Genomic DNA, 16,415 nt, shown 5'->3' with positions numbered 1-16,415 from the left:
TAGCCTCCAGTCCCCTAATCATCTTTGTTGCTCTTCTCTGTACTCTTTCTAGAGTCTCAACATCTTTTTTACATCACGGTGACCAAAACTGGATGCAGTATTCCAAGTGTGGCCTTACTAAGGCATTGTAGAGTGGTATTAACACTTCACGTGATCTTGATTCTATCCCTCTGTTAATGCAGCCTAGCACTGTGTTGGCCTTATCTACATACTTCTGCTTTCCTCTTTTGCATCTTATTCTGTCCAGAGATGAAGATAAATTGTTTCAGTACTATCAGCACTAGGTATCATGTTGTGCTCCTCTTCAAAATTTACAGAAGAAAAATTGAGAATCATAAGGTTGAAGGGGGCTTCTAGTCTTAGTACATTCATATCAACCTAGACAGAAATGGCTGTCCAACCTTTGCTTGAAAACCTCCACTGGTGGAGTTCTCTTGATCCCACAAAGCGGGCTATTCTACTAGATTATAGTGTTTGTGGCAAACTATTTTCTTTGTAACAAAGGACTAGAAATTAAAGAGAATTGAAAGACTATGATAGCAAAATGTGAACTTTTTTAAACAGTTAAAGTTTTTGTCTAAGACCTGTTCTTTTGAAGAATATGGTTCTGTCATTAAATTGGAACTTGTAGCTTGAGAGTTAAATATGTGCTTTTCTATATGACATGCTTCAGAATTTGTTCTGCATGAGGAAAGATGGACTGCTGCTGGAAGGGACAAAGTAAAATGATAATCAGGTGCTCTGATTACAGAGAAAATGGGAAAAAGTCTTTCTCTGAACCAAGCAATGTATTAGAGCAGGGGTCTTCAAACTTGGCCCTTTTATGATTTGTGGACTTCAACTCCCAAAATTCCTCAGCCAGCATGCCTGGCTGAGGAATTCTGGGAGTTGAAGTCCACAAGTCATAAAAGGGCCAAATTTGAAGACCCCCGTATTAGAGTAAAGAATTGCTAAATTTTGAAAGAGTATTTTCCAAAGAAGATTTTGTGTACAGGTTCTTTATCATTTGCTCCTAACCACAGTATGTTTACTTCTTTTCTGCCATGTTTTCATGATGATGGTCCCATCAAATCTCTAGTCCATAGTTGAAGCAGTTTATAGTCACTCTTAGATATTCTAGTTTGGATTTATGGTCTCCCACTCTCATCCTTTTTGTTGATTATGGACATTGGTTGGCATATTTCATTGACCAGTTGCTTCTGTATACTGTCAGGAATTAGGATTTGCCCATCTTCTAGTAGCCACTCTGGTCTGCTGTAGTCCTTATCCCTCTGTTTCGTTTTTAATCACTCCCTGGCAAAATCATTTTGATTTGGACTGTAAGAGAAATTGCACACCTGCTTTTTACAGAAGTACCTGCCTCCATAATGCTAGACTTTCTATAGAGCTAACTAATTCTTTTGTGCTATTCTTATAGATGTGATTTTAGCCATTTTTGAGAGATTGTTACTAAGCTCAGGTTTAGTGTTATTTTTCTTTAAAAAAAAGCCTTATTCTTATGTGGCACAGAAAATTAATTTAAAGCAAGAATCAGAGCTAGTTTCTTCAAGAAGGGGCTATCAATAGAAAAGGGATTCACATCCCTCTATAATTTGCTTTCACGGATGTGTCCAATTCACCATTTTACTTAATGGTCACCTGTGCCTTCATTGTAACTTACTATCATTAGCAAATGCAGACATACTGACACATCAGTTGGTTAGCAACTTCTGGCGACAATGGTATCCGTGCATTTGCAGAAGTCATTAGGACCTCAATGGGTTGGTTGACCCAATTTGCAGAAAAAAATAGTCTTCAAGAATGAATCATTACAGTTAAAACTGTTTCATTACACCCTAAAAGATTTGGGATCAGCAATCTTATTACTATATAAAATAATCCAGTGTTATGCAAAGTATTAAAATAGTTTAGCACCTTGGAGGGAAGTTAAATTAACATTTTTAATTACTTATGATAGAAATGTTTTTTAAAAACTCTACATAGAGATAGCTTTTGCATCTACTGAGAGTCAGAACTTGTAATGAAATGTGTGGAACAAGGGAAAAGAGATGCTGCCTAGGAACCAATCAGACAAGAGAGCCAGGAACCCCCAGTGGCTTAACAATCAGAGAAAGAAACTTAGGAAGGAAACACCCTAATGGATCGCACAGTTAAAAATGTGGTGGGGAGTTTGTACAGTCAGACTTGCAAGCTTCTAGTTAATGTAGCTTTACAATAAGGAAGAATTAGCTCATCTTGTTTCCTATCTGTTTTACTGCAAGGGGTGACAGAACTAGGTGATATAAAATATAGATCCAACTTCTTTATTCTGTTTCATAAGATATTACTGCATTTATTGGTTGCCTTTATTGTGTTTCCTATTTGTTATTTCTTTTAAAGCAAATCTCTTTCTCATTATCCATCAGCTCCACATTACATACAGTGATAGTCAAACCATAATGAGTTATCACTGCCTTATAAAAAAAAATAAAAATCAGTGCCTTTGCTCCAGTTAATTGGCAGTGTCACTTAAAAGAATGCTGTCAGCCCAATAATATTCTATCACATCTTTAATATTTTCAGCAGCTCCGTGGTTGCTGAAATACATAATTCCATCTTGGCCTAACCTGAGTTTGCTCAAGTGCCATGGAAGGAACATGCATCTCCATTTAGTACTTAGGATTGCTGAAAATGTTAGGTAAAAATAATTTATAGAGCTACTCTTCTCTATTTCCTGTTAAGGCAAAATTGCCCTGACTATCACTTTGTTTTTGAATGCTAAGTACCTCTTCTGCCTTTTCCATTTCAGGCCTGATCAGATAATCATTTGTAATTTCTGGAGTGGACAATGGGGGAAAGCTGTGTTAGTTGCCTAGCAATTGCAGGCTTTGTCTCTCAACCATTTTGGGTAATTCAGTCTGAGTCACAGGCAGAATACAAAGGAACAGTTAATGTAATCAATGTAAGATGTAGTTTGGAGAGATATATACTTAGTGCATACAAGGTGGATCCCATATGATGTCTCTTCCTTCCTCAAGGCCTGTATATTTTAAAATGAATACATGCAACATCCCAATGGTGCTTTTCCAAAACGCAGCAAACCCATTCCCCACCATTCAGTCAGAACTGAAGAAGCTTCTTAGATGAAAAGTGAAATGTTTTCAAGAAAAAAAACCAAGACAGTCCAGTTGCCTTTTGGAAAGGCACCTTTGGGACAACCATGACTTGGATGATTGAGAATCTTCATAGACCATACATGCAACAATTGTCAGTCCCCTGATTAATGCAATATCATGATTGCATTCCAAAATTATGAGAAGAAACAAAATAAGATTGAAAACATTTCAATGATAACAACTCTCATGTCCTTAAAATAATTAGGCAATTATTCATGTTATGGGATTTGGGCTTTTCCCTTTTCATGCAAGTAATTCTAAACTTGCATTTAGTACTTTCAGCACAGGTAATGATTGAGAGACATTTCACTTAATATTGGAAATGTGATGTTATAATTCATTTATATTACTTTCTCCATTTCCTAGTCAAAGAAATGTTCATTGTAAAAGAATAAAAATATAACATTCCACAGGATAAAAAATATTTATATCAGATCTAAATCCAGTGGTAAGTTTTGCCTCTGAACTAAAACATAGGAAACCTATTGTTCCACAAAAGGACTGAAAGTATTAAGTTTTTCTGTTCACACTGCCAACTTTTCCTGCAATTTTTTAAGCACACAATAACAACCTAGACTCATAGATCTAAATCTGTTTCTGGCTGACTCTAAACTTTGCAAACTAGATAACATGTAGGTAATGCTATTCCTGCTTTTTTATCATTGGGAGTGAGAAGATAGAGGTTGCCACAAAGAAGAGGGAGTCAAGCTATTCTTCAAAGCACCTAAAGGCAGGACAAGAAGCAATGGGTGGAAACTAATCAAGGAGAGAAGCAACCTAGAACTAAGGAAAAATTTCCTGACAGAACAATTAATCAGTAGAACAACTTACCTCCAGAAGTTGTGGGTCTCCAACACTGGAAGTTTTTAAGAAGAGATTAGACAACCATTTGTCTGAAATGGTATAGGGCAGGGGTGTTAAACTTGCAACATCACGTGACGTGTCACAACTTTTTTTCCATTGCCGGCAATGGGGTGGGCGTGGTTTCAACATCTGGCCTGTGGGCCGGCAGTTTGACACCCCTGGTATAGGGTTTCCTGGCTAAGCAGGGGGTTGGACTAGAAGACCTCCAAGGTCCCTTCCAACTCTGTTATTCTGTTATATATTGGAATAATGGAATAATGGAAAAATATCCTCTCCCCAAATCACACATTTTTTGTTGCAGCTCCTGAGAACTGTGAAAAGAAACTGTTAGTTCGATCCTAAGTTGCTACAGCAATAACTTCACTTTTCTTGGCTGGTAAAGACCTAAAGAAAAATCACAAGACATTCTTATTATAGCATCTATATTTTTCTAGTTATGTAACATGAGTGTTTTCATTGAAGTCAGATGAATACTGAGGAAAGCTATGGACTATTGTTTCAACCCTACATCTTGCCATTCAGCTGACAACCTGGATCAGTTTGACTTCCATTGCTGCCTGCTGAGTAAATGTACTCTGAGTGACAAATCATAACACTTTCCCATGACTTAATACAAAATGTAGCTGTGTGGCTCGGCACAGATTACAGAACACTGTCATTCACACCTCCACACTGAAGGTGAATTGGGAAGAATAAATTGGCATTGTGTGGGGTTTTTTATATACAATAAGTCCTTATGGGGGGGGGGAAATCATGCCAGTGAACTACAGCAATTAGTTTACTCTTAAATACCCCACGGAATTTGTAATCTTTGTAGGGAAATATAATAATATATTTTTAAAATGTTAATATTTGTGAAATTGCCTAAGTTTGTTTGCTTGGGCCAAGATTTCTCATTAGTCCTTTGTACAAAAAAAACCAACTATCTTTCAATCATATGGAAAGTGTTCTGTAACCTAGGCTCTATCTTTTTATAACTAGTTCTCATGACCACTGATCAGATGCTTTTTGTGTCATGAAATGTTACTATTAGAAAGCTGGCTGTAGGACTTGCCCTAATGCTGGACAAAACAGGGCCTCAGATTAATAGGTTGAAATGCCTCCTAGCCAGTGGTGGGATTCAAATATGTGAACAACCAGTTCTCTGTTTGGATGCCGCTTCTGGAAGTCCATTCTGGGCCTGGGCAACAAAAAATTAGCTACCGGTTCTGCCGAAGTGGTGCGAACCGGCTGAATCCCATCATTGTTCCTAGCCATTTCTTAAGATTCTCCCGAGCCATGTATCTCTTGCAGAGGATTGAAATGTGTGGAACTGCTGCTCTTAGGCTAGAAAAGAAACTTGCAATTAAATCACCATGGATAAAAAAGAGTGTTTTTGTCTCAGGCAGCAAAGAGTCTGACCCCTGCATCTAAGTGTGATTACAACAGTCATTTGCATCACTGGATCTTTTGTTTGGGGCCTGGTAAACTCCATGCTACTTTTTGGGTAAACTGAATTTGGAAACCACGTGGGAAGAATTAAGAATGTCTGGTTTCTTTTCTGAGAATGATACATGCAAAGGATATAATACTATTGTCATTTTCATTGAACTCTTGAATGCTGGAGGAACATGAGAGATCAGCCACTAGGTGGTAACTGTAGTGATGACAATATTGGAAGGAAGAGGTTGGCTTTTGGTCATTTTGAATTGAACATGCAAGCTATTGGAAGTTATTATTCAGTATTATTCTATTTGGTATATGTTTGTGTTTAAGGACATTACAAATTACAAAAAAATATTATCATTCTCTTCTGTGATAGTTATCCACACATACAAGCCACTTAAATGTTTATCACTAAACATTTGATAAAGAAAAGAAAAGTACATTGAACACAGCTATTACTATCTCTTCCAGGAAAATGATATTTGATATTCAGAATTATAAAAATGGAATAGTCATTTTGAGAATAATAGATTTGATTTTGAAGGTTTTCTGTACTAATTGCATAGAATCATTTGGTACACAGTATAGTGATCTTACATATGCTCTTCTTGGTATTTTAGAAACCAAGAAATATTAGCTAAGACTTGTTCTTCTGAAGCCATCATTATATTCTAATTGTAGTTTTCTTCTTCTTCTTCTTCTTCTTCTTCTTCTTCTTCTTCTTCTTCTTCTTCTTCTTCTTCTTCTTCTTCTTCTTCTTCTTCTTCTTCTTCTTCTTCTTCTTCTTCTTCTTCTTCTTCTTCTTCTTCTTCTTCTCCTTCTTCTCCTTCTTCTTCTTCTTCTTCTTCTTCCCCCTCCTCCTCCTCCTTCTCCATGTTGATTCTTGGCAACTGCCTGAACTACTGATGTCCCTGCAGTTGTTGTTGTTGTTGTTGTTGTTGTTGTTGTTGTTGTTGTTGTTGTTCTTCTTCTTCTTCTTCTTCTTCTTCTTCTTCTTCTTCTTCTTCTTCTTCTTCTTCTTCTTCTTCTTCTTCCTCCTCCCCCTCCTCCTCCCCCTCCTCCTCCTCCTCCTCCTCCTCCTCCTTCTCCATGTTTTCTTAGCAAGATTTTCAAATATGGCTTGCCATTGCCTATTTCCTAAGGCTGAGAGAGAATGATTCATCCAAGATCACCCATTGGGTGTCATTCCTAAGGTCTCTAAAAATCAGTATTCCAATCTTTGGCCTAATTCCTTAATCACTTAATCTTTTAAGGTTATAGATCACACAATCAATGATGTTTCAGTTTCTTTTTGATGAAGGGTTCTCCCTTTCAATCCTTTTATATTCCTATGTGTTTAATTCAAATGAACTGACCACATGCATTGTGTTATAGTGATGGAGGTGATTTCAGACCCAGATTTGGACTTGAAACAGTTGTAGCTACATCTAGATAAGAAAAGAACTAAAGTATACAACTAGAAAAGCTAGGAGCAGAATCTGATATTGAGAGGCCAAGCAGAATGTCATGCTTTTATTTGATCTTTTTTTTTTATTAGCTTCGGTTTTATACTACCTGACAATTGCAAAGGCTGACAAGGCACTTTCCTATTCTTTCTGTGCCTGAGGGTGATATTATTCTGAAGTCTTTTGTCATATTGTTTTTGTATCCCTTTGGATGTTTTGCCAAGAACATAGTTCAGAGCATGCACAAAGAAGAAAGCCATGTAGGAAGTGTATGACTTTGATACTTGTGTTCTCTTGCGGACATGAGGCTAAGTCACAATTTAATGCTACATCTTGATCCATCATACACCTTGATATTTCATATTTTAAGCAGTATGTGCAGATATTTTTTGTTATTTTCTTTCATACTGCAGTCTTAGTGGGCTAAGTAAAAAGTCCTTGCCACCTCTATAGCATAAGGGAATAGTTATTCATACAGAGGCCAACTCATTTCTAAAACACTGTCAGCTTGGCATTCTGTTGTGAATTGGATATGTATAGATTCTAATGCTTTGAGATTCTGGGTACTACACTGTAACTCTCTTCATTGGTCAGCTTGTTCTGTCCTTAAATGCTCTGCAGCTGAATGCATATAAAATAACAGAGATGATCCTATAAGGGATTAATTTGTCACATGTTTCAAATATTTGTGTCCTGCTATTATACATCAAAGGACGAAATAGTCAATTGCTTCCTGAGTACAAAGTGAAAGTGAAGGTGTAAGATCTCATTCATTTTGGCCTGAAAGTGTTTAAAGCAATACCCTTGAAAGTGATACCACTAACTGAATTTTATTGGCCCTGTAATTCCATCAGGTTTTCACAATAATATTGGTCAATAACTGCAACATCTCAATCCTTGTTTATTTCTCAGTTCTTTCTGGGTAAGCTTCTGGTTTCACAAAAACAGCATTCATAGACCATAACATTATTATGAGTGGTTGCATGGTCAGTCAGATAATAATAATATTTACTATTATTATTATATAGTAGCAAATTGTTATTAAATATTTTAAAATAAGAAAATAGTAATGAAAAGATTCCACAATGATTTCAGCAGCATGTCAGGCCATGATTGTTTATAAACCCATTCTTATGAAGTTTTTCCCTTTTATTAATGCTTCTGGAAAGTTTATGAGAAAGGTAAGAGATTTCTTTAGATGTTTTATGTTCTGAAGATATAGTACCAGAAAACATTCTAAACTCACAGGTACCTAAATATATACTACAACTGATACAAATCGGGCTAAGGCAGGGAATTCAGGAAAAGCAACAAACAATTTCATATTGTACTTATTGTCTGTGAGTTTGGAACTGGATTTTTTTATCAGTATGCAAAATAATTTTAATGAAAATAAACTGCTGATTTACTGTCTGCTGCATTATGTACTGCAGTCACTAGTTCTGCAGTAATTAAGAAAACACTAGTGATCTTATTCATTTGTTTAGTTCATATTCTGATTTTATTTCCCCTCTCATAGAAATCAGGATGGAACACATTGTATTTCGTATATATGTATATATGTATATGTATGTATATATATGTATATATATATAATAGAAATAAAATAGTCCGAGCACCAGGATAATATTAAAACAAAAACTGTTTAATACAAAAGCTAAAGCTAAGCTTTCGTCGGCCAACACTGCCGACATCATCAGAGCATAATACAAGATTACTGGGAGTCCTTTTTATATTGCCGGATGGCTCTGCGCCAGGCTTCTCGATCTAGTCATCGGTCCGTCCGTTTTCTCTACTTGGTTTGTTCTTAAAGGGCACGCATCTCTTGCTGCATTGGTATCTTCCGAGGTTACTATTTTCTTTTTCCTGGGCTCAATCACTTTCTTTCTGCTAGCATACATCGGTTGCTTTCGCTCACTTACACTTATCCCCTTTTTTGGTTCTATTCCGGGATCCATCTGATCTTCCTTGATGGGGTTGTGCGCATGTGTGCTCGGGGGAGGGGGTATATTGAGTGGATCCAGGTGTCTATCAGGGTAGTTTCTGATGGATATGCTCCTACGTCTGTTCTCCCACTCAGGAGTGCTGCCTTCTTCCGTGGACCTACATGGGTATATTGATCCACTTCTGGTTGTCCCCCCATCTTAAGGTCCTTTACTGCTCAATCGTTCATTGGGTTTTTCAGTCCCCCTTCATCGTTTGCTAGTTCTTTTGCCCTTCTTGCACACGTGCAGGGTCCCATGGCGTGGCTTTCCATCGTTTGCTCATGGATCTCTTTTTTGTAGTCGTCGATGGAGTGTCTCATCCCCCCCTCTTGTTAGCGGGGGTCGTGGTACGGGTGCCCCGTGGGTTGTCATCCAGCCATCCGTGTCATTTGCACCCATCATTATTTCTCCTTGTTGTGGGGTGGATTGGGGTGTGCATATTTGGGGTGTCTATGGGGGGGTGTTCTTTGTCTCTTCTCTGTTCCCCTTGTAGGATATGTTGTGAGTTCATTATTGCACAAATGGGCTACCTCCTCCATCCCCCCCTTCCCTCTGATCTTGTGGGGTGTATGCAAATTGCCTTCGTTGTGAGATATGTTTTTCCCATATCTTAAGTGTTTGGTATGCCAGGCAAAGTTCTATATGGCGATAGATAGAATCGCCATCAGAAAGCTACTTCCTTGAGTAGGCGGCCTCCCTTAGTGGTATCCCTGGATATAGGTTGTGCACTGGTAAGATCAAATTCATGCCCATAGTTGGTCATATGGGTCCAAATCTGTGAATCTGCATGCGCGCAAGAAGGGCAAAAGAACTAGCAAACGATGAAGGGGGACTGAAAAACACAATGAACTATCGAGCATATATATTTATATAAAAGTCAGAAAGTAATAAAATATCATTCCCATCTAGGATTCAGTCAATATGTTATAAAGCATGCTTTTGATTTCTTGCAATATTTCATTTGGAATGAATTCTATTACTTCATTCTTGTGTGTCTCTGTGTATGGGTATGTCATTGAGGGGAAAAAAAAACCACATAATAAAACTGGAAAGGTCAGTCATTTGGGATCAATACTTTTCCAGAACTTTGATGTCTATGTTCCACCTAGTACTGTGATAAATAATGTGTAGAATCTTGTTAAATTTAAACCATGATTAATGGATCTATAACCAATTTTCACTGTGTGTTCTTTCACTTGTACTAATACAATTTTGCGAAGCGGAATGGGATACACACCTCCAATTTCTCTGCTGATTAGCTAAGAAAATTTTGATAGCTACTTCCAATGTCTGTTCGAATCTTCTGGCTTATTTTGTAATATAATTACTATAGCTCCATGCATATTTGACACTTGGCCTTGAGCCATATATACAGTTTCAAAATTGGTAATTGATCTAATTGGACATCCTTTTCCCCACAAAATGATATGTCTGTTGCTATTACCATTTAACTCTAAGCCTAAACGAAGTTCTCATCAGACTTCCAGGTGACCTGTTTTTTTCCTTCTTAAATAAATCCTTATATTAAGCCTCCCTTTCTCAACCTTTCAAATCTACCGTTTTTAAAAGAATTTGATGCAAAGGGCAATATATTTGGGGGAACTGTTAGAACATGATGTTCTCTCTATCTTAAAATACTTCTCGGATAGAATGAGATAGGATTTCTGGATGCAGGTACTTTCTAATTTTGTATGGATGGAATTTTATTTTATACGATATCATGTTTAGTTTCCCAACATACCTGCCTTTTAAATTTATATTCTGTAGATATGCATTTTATAAAATGCAACTGTGTTTGTCTAAATTCACACTTTATTGAATCAGAATCAATATGCTGTAGATTAATTGGTTTATAGTGCAAAGACAATTACCCAATTTTGAGAGCAGTTTCTAAGCTTTTTTTTTTTACAATAGAATTATGCACATATGAGTCAAGAAATGTCACTGTGAATATACACATGTTCTGTTTCAAGAATTGGAAGTACTGTTAAAAAAGAGTGTGCTATATTTTTTTAACCCATGAAGAAAACAGGTAATACTGTTTTGGTTTCAATCAACTTCTGCATCAATTATTCAACAGGCAACTCAAGGAGGTGGTCACAGAACTCTGCTGTATGGCCATGCGGTTCTGCTTCGGCATTCTTTCAGTGGAATGGTAAGAGAGATGGAGCGACGGAGAGAAGAAAGCGCAACAGAATAAAACTAATAAAATATTTGGTGGAGCTCACTGCCCTTTCAATGCCATCTTGGGTGCTCCCCAAACTGGGATGAAAGTTCCAACTCTGCATCACAGCACATCCTTCTCCCGAAACACAATAAATAAATCATTCATCTCAACCAGGCACTCTAGAGGGCATGGGGACTAGCTTTGGAAGACAATGGGAGAATCCATTACTAAGGGAACAATCAGACAAGCATGAGTTGACCCAATCCAAGAGATAAATTTAAGAAGCCACCTCAGTCAGGACCCTCACTCATACATATGAAGATAACATGAGGGAGGAGAGATGCACAATCAGATTTTCAAGACTGTTGTTGTACTGTAGCTAGTCTAATAAGAGGTACTTTGAGACTCTTATTGGTACAACTTGCAGACTTTTCAATTGATATGGCCAATTTTGAGAAGTCCAGAACAGTTTTAAAGACCTCAAATTCAAAAAGGCTGAAGTGCAGCCTCATTGTAATAGTGCTCGGTGTATGATTAATTAATTAATTAATTAAACTTGTATGCCACCCATCTCACCACTGAGTGACATTGCATAGCTAATTTTATATCGCACAAACTATTGTAAATTTGTAGCTTTGATACCATTTCTCTATTGAATTCCACTATATATTTTTTTAAAAAAAATTAAACGGTTTTTAAAATAAAAATTCTTTTTGAAGTCAGTCATGGCAATTAAATTGAAGCACATAAGCATTCAAATTGATATCTATTCATTTCAATGCAAAAGAATTTGAAATATTGTCACTTATTCATGAGAACAGTGGGCTCATATATCTCAATTCAGATCCAAGGCTTCATTGAGATACATCTACACAAAATTATTTGAAGGATCTTACTAACTTTAAAATGTTTTTCAGTATTTGACATGTTTAACAACATCAAGATCTCAGACAGATAAACTTGCATTTGATGTGGGCCTACAGGAAAATACAATAGGTACGTATGCAATCTTATATCAAAATATCACCTGAGGTTAGAGGGCCTAAAACATCTGTAATTTGTTTGTAAAATCTAGTTTATCAGTCATGTAAGGTTGACATAATTTTAACGGTTGATATAGCTTTTAGTTTTGGCTGCCTGCCTAGAACTACCAAAAGCAGAATAATTATTCAGTCCTTGGCAAATTACAATATATGATTAGTATCCTGTTACGCATTCATGCGGTATTCATGTACCTATGCAGAGAGACTATGCTTTCTTATTGTATTATACAAAATTATTCTGAAACAAATATATGAATTGCAGTTAGGGAAACAAACTACAGTTAGGTGAGCATTAGTACTGATAATTCTTGTTCTTATCCACGGAGAAGATGAAAAAAAATCATTACTCATTGCTACATGCAGGGAAAGCCTTAAATGAAAACAAAAGCCTACTGAGCTTAAAAGTGTAATTATCTGTGTTTAAATATGTGCCACATTCAGTCATATATACTGGGTTCGGACCCAAAGGCAATTGTGGCAAGCTATATATTGACTTTGGCAGTATGCATACATGTATTTTAGTAGACTCTTTGAGGAACCCTAAGCAGAACATCCATACGATAGGAATCCTGTAGAGAATTTACTTCCAACCATCTGTGGAGAACTTTCACCTTCTGAGTACAGTTACTCATTCACTGTCTCACTGTCTGATTTACTCATTGCAGTTTTCAAGTGGAAGAGTCTAAGAATTTAATGGATATGTTTTTATATTTTTAAATATCCTAAACTTGCTTGAAATGGTCTGAGACCTTTTTCACTCACATGTAACGTGGGTCCTTCTGCTAACTATAGGTGAAACATGTTGGTGGACCATACACCCTGCTTCTAAACAAAGGTCAGAAGGAGAAAAGGTACGGATTGGAGATGATCTTATTCTAGTTAGCGTGTCCTCAGAAAGATACCTGGTAAGCATCTAGAACTATTCATAATAACTTTAATGTGACTGATTGATGCCTTTGTTGAGTTTTTGCCTTATTTTTTTCCAGTTAGAAACATACCTACAGGTAGTCCTTACAGCAGTTTGTTTAGTGACTGTTCAAAGTTACAACAGCATTGAGAAATGTGACTTATGATCATTTTTCACAGTTACAGTCTCTGCAGCATCCCCATGATTATGTGATCAAAATTCAGATTCTTGGCAACTGGTTCATATTTATGACCGTTGCTCTGTCCCAAGGTCACGTGATCACCTTTTGCGACCTTCTGACAAGCAAAGTCAATAGGGAAGTCAAAGTCACTTAACAACTGAGTTACTAACTTATCAACTGCAGGGATTCACTTAACAACTGTGGCAAGAAAGATCATAAAATGGGGCAAAATTCGCTTAACAAATGTCTCACTTAACAATAGAGTTTTGGGGCTTAATTGTCATAAGTAGAGGACTACCTGTATTTCCTCTGCATGCCTTTTCATAGAATTATGATCAGTACATCTTTCAATAAATCTGAGTTTGAAAAAAAATAACCCTTCCTTTTTGATGCTGTACTGCAGTTCAAGAAGTGTCAGGGAGGAAAAGATAAGTCTGAGAGGCTCAAAGTGGGATTGTGAAATAGAAACTTTTGTTTCTGTTGAAATAAATTGATGAAACACATTATTAATTTGCTTCTAATAAAATACTCCCATAATGAAACAGGACGGATAAAAAATAATGATGAAGAAAATCAAATAAAAGATTTCTGAGAATGGTAAACTGTATTCGTTTTAAATATAACATAAGCTTTAACTTTAAAAAAAGAAGGAAGTAGAATGCTACTTATACATCAATTTACCAAATATTGGGATTAATTTTTTCCCCTAAATCTTATAAACCCCAAGACCTAAAAGTTAAATGCTGTGTTTTTATACTTCCTTTGCAATAACAATAATAGTTTTTTGGGTTTTCACTTTTTCTCTTTGCAGCATCTTTCTGTGGCATATGGAAACATACAGGTAGATGCTTCCTTTATGCAAACACTCTGGAATGTGCACCCTACTTGTTCAGGAAGCAACATTGAAGAAGGTTTGTTCAGTATGATGGTTATGCTACTAGTTGAAATTACTAATTATTTGCAAGTGTGCATTGTAATTTCTACAGCTAAAAATATACTATAGTTGCTCTTCAAATTTTAATGCTTTGGGTATTGTATGGTTTCCAATGACAAACCTCTTCTAGCATAATCCTTGTAGCCTAGGATTATATTTAGAATCTTGAATCCTGAATTAAAGCAAAGCAGTCTGTGCGTAGATTATTCTGCTTTTACTTACAATGTGCAGATATAATGTAGAACTTCCTGATTGGCTTGAATAGGGAAACAGTAGAACCGTGAGTTGAAAAAGGATTTATAGTTTGCTACAAATAAGCTGAAAGAAAGTATCACATTCCTCCCGGCTTTATTTTGACATGGAGATTACTACGTACAGTATGTGCTATAGAAGTATTTATTTTTCACTGAAAACAGGTGTCATTTACCCTTACTGACCTCAGCAAACAACCTATGTGATTATCTGTGTAGATTCCTGATGAATCTAATGAATTTAGAGATCCTTTGATTATATCTTAATTTTCAGTTTTTATTCCTTCTAATGAGAACTATTTTATAAGAGAAAGGCAGAGATAGCAATAGCAATAGCACTTAGACTTATATATTGGTTCACAGTGCTTTAGAGCTCTCTTTAAGCAGTTTACAGATATAGAAAACAGATCTTTTTTATTTCCCTATCACAGGACAATATGTGCAATAACTTCTGGTAATGCTATTACATTTTGGATCAAACTGGTATATCAAACCTCCTTCCTTCCTTCCTTCCTTCCTTCCTTCCTTCCTTCCTTCCTTCCTTCCTTCCTTCCTTCCTTCCTTCCTTCCTTGCTTGCTTATCTTGGAAGATAAAATTCCAGGGTATTCCTTTGAAAAGTCAAGAGACACACATACATACCTGAGATGTGTATTTTACACCATTTAGTAAGTGATTGGTAGAAAGATGAATGGATGGTATATAATATTTTGCATTTTGCATGTCAGCATTCAACATTTAAATAACGTATTTGAAATCAATGAATGGAAACTTGGGGTTGACTAAAAGGGGAGGGAAATGCTGGCAAGTCTCAAAAATCATTGCCAGCAACAGAACTTTAATAATATTGTAATTATGAACAATGGAAAAATTTAACATTGCTATATACCCCAGTTAGACTGGCTGTATATAGAATAATCCACCAATATGTTTTTAGCATACATTTTGCCAGAAGTAATGCCCGACATATTTATAAAAATGCTTAAAGACAGTTTGTATTTGGAATACTTATATGATGGCTTGGAGAAAAAAACGAGCATTTTTATCAAGCCTTGGAACATTTCACTGCAATTGGGGATTTCCAGAAAGAGCCAGAAAGAAAAAGGGAAATCAGGAGATGTTGTGAAAACTACTGTAGATTGGAAAAAGTGTTCTCTTTAAGACATGTTAAATCTTCCATTCATTTAAAAGATAACAAGCTTATTAGTGCCAAAAATCTTATTGTTTGGCCATCAATTGCATTTTGTATTGCAATTGTATTTTTTCATGATGTAATTTTTCTGTACATAGAAAGCTAAAACCTTTTAGCAAAAAAAGATGGGGGATGGAGGGAGAGAGGAAAGAAGAAAAAAAAAGGAGATAGGGAGATGTGACAACCACTGTATGCATTCTTTTTGTAAATGGCTAAAAATAGTGCCAAAGAAATTAGATCCTTTGAAAATTGTTTTCAAATGGAAAGCACCTGCTCTTTTTTTTTTGGTCTCAGTATGAGTGAAATGTGAAAGCTTTTGCTTCAGAAAGGTTTGCAAAATGTCACCTTTCAACTTGATTCTGATGCTTTCATCATACCCAGCAACCCATTTCCTCTGCTGCTGCTTCTTCTTTTGGCTTCTTTTGTGTTGAAGTCAAACCCTATTCTGATAAATTCATACGTGCTTTGAGATTTATTTTTTTTGATAATCCTTATATGGCTTTTGTTCTGCACAGGCTTTCCCAATGCAGAACTCTGTTGGATCCAACATGTTTAGGGGAACTTGCCTGAAACAGTCTTAAAATCTCTGCGAAGCCACACAGTCTAAAAGTTCTTAATCCATTGGTCTTTAATTTTAATGTTGGGCTTGAATTTCTAATTATTTTAGCGTTTTGTGTTGACAGCATTATATTCAGATCTGTATCTTATGTAACATTTGTTTCCAATACATATTAATGGGATTGTTGTTCAGCAAGTGAGTTTAGGACAATTCACACAGAGATACTGATGAATCATTTTCCTCTTGTTTGCAACAAGACAATGCCTTCATTTATCCTGGCCTCTCTGTGTTTAATGGGTTGGAAATTTA

At 36.3% G+C, this 16,415-nt stretch overlaps 1 protein-coding gene across 1 annotated transcript in view; it reads left to right on the top strand.

The window, feature by feature from the left end:
• Positions 1-16,415, top strand: part of LOC107290407 (ryanodine receptor 3-like) — a gene marked incomplete at its 3' end in the record, with an annotated part of 194,223 nt that overhangs the window by 67,515 nt on the left and 110,293 nt on the right. Inside the window, exons 4-7 of the mRNA XM_015819286.1 lie at positions 10,955-11,029; positions 11,959-12,037; positions 12,877-12,989; positions 13,984-14,083. Of these exons, the coding sequence (XP_015674772.1) occupies positions 10,955-11,029; positions 11,959-12,037; positions 12,877-12,989; positions 13,984-14,083 (367 nt within the window). The remainder of the gene's footprint in view (positions 1-10,954; positions 11,030-11,958; positions 12,038-12,876; positions 12,990-13,983; positions 14,084-16,415) is intronic.

The sequence above is a fragment of the Protobothrops mucrosquamatus genome, unplaced genomic scaffold (assembly GCF_001527695.2).
Source record: "Protobothrops mucrosquamatus isolate PMUCROS unplaced genomic scaffold, P.Mucros_1.0 scaffold885, whole genome shotgun sequence".
NCBI classification, from domain to species: Eukaryota; Metazoa; Chordata; class Lepidosauria; order Squamata; family Viperidae; genus Protobothrops; species Protobothrops mucrosquamatus.
Note: the sequence above shows the minus strand (reverse complement) of the source record. Positions and strands in the feature narration are given on the sequence as shown.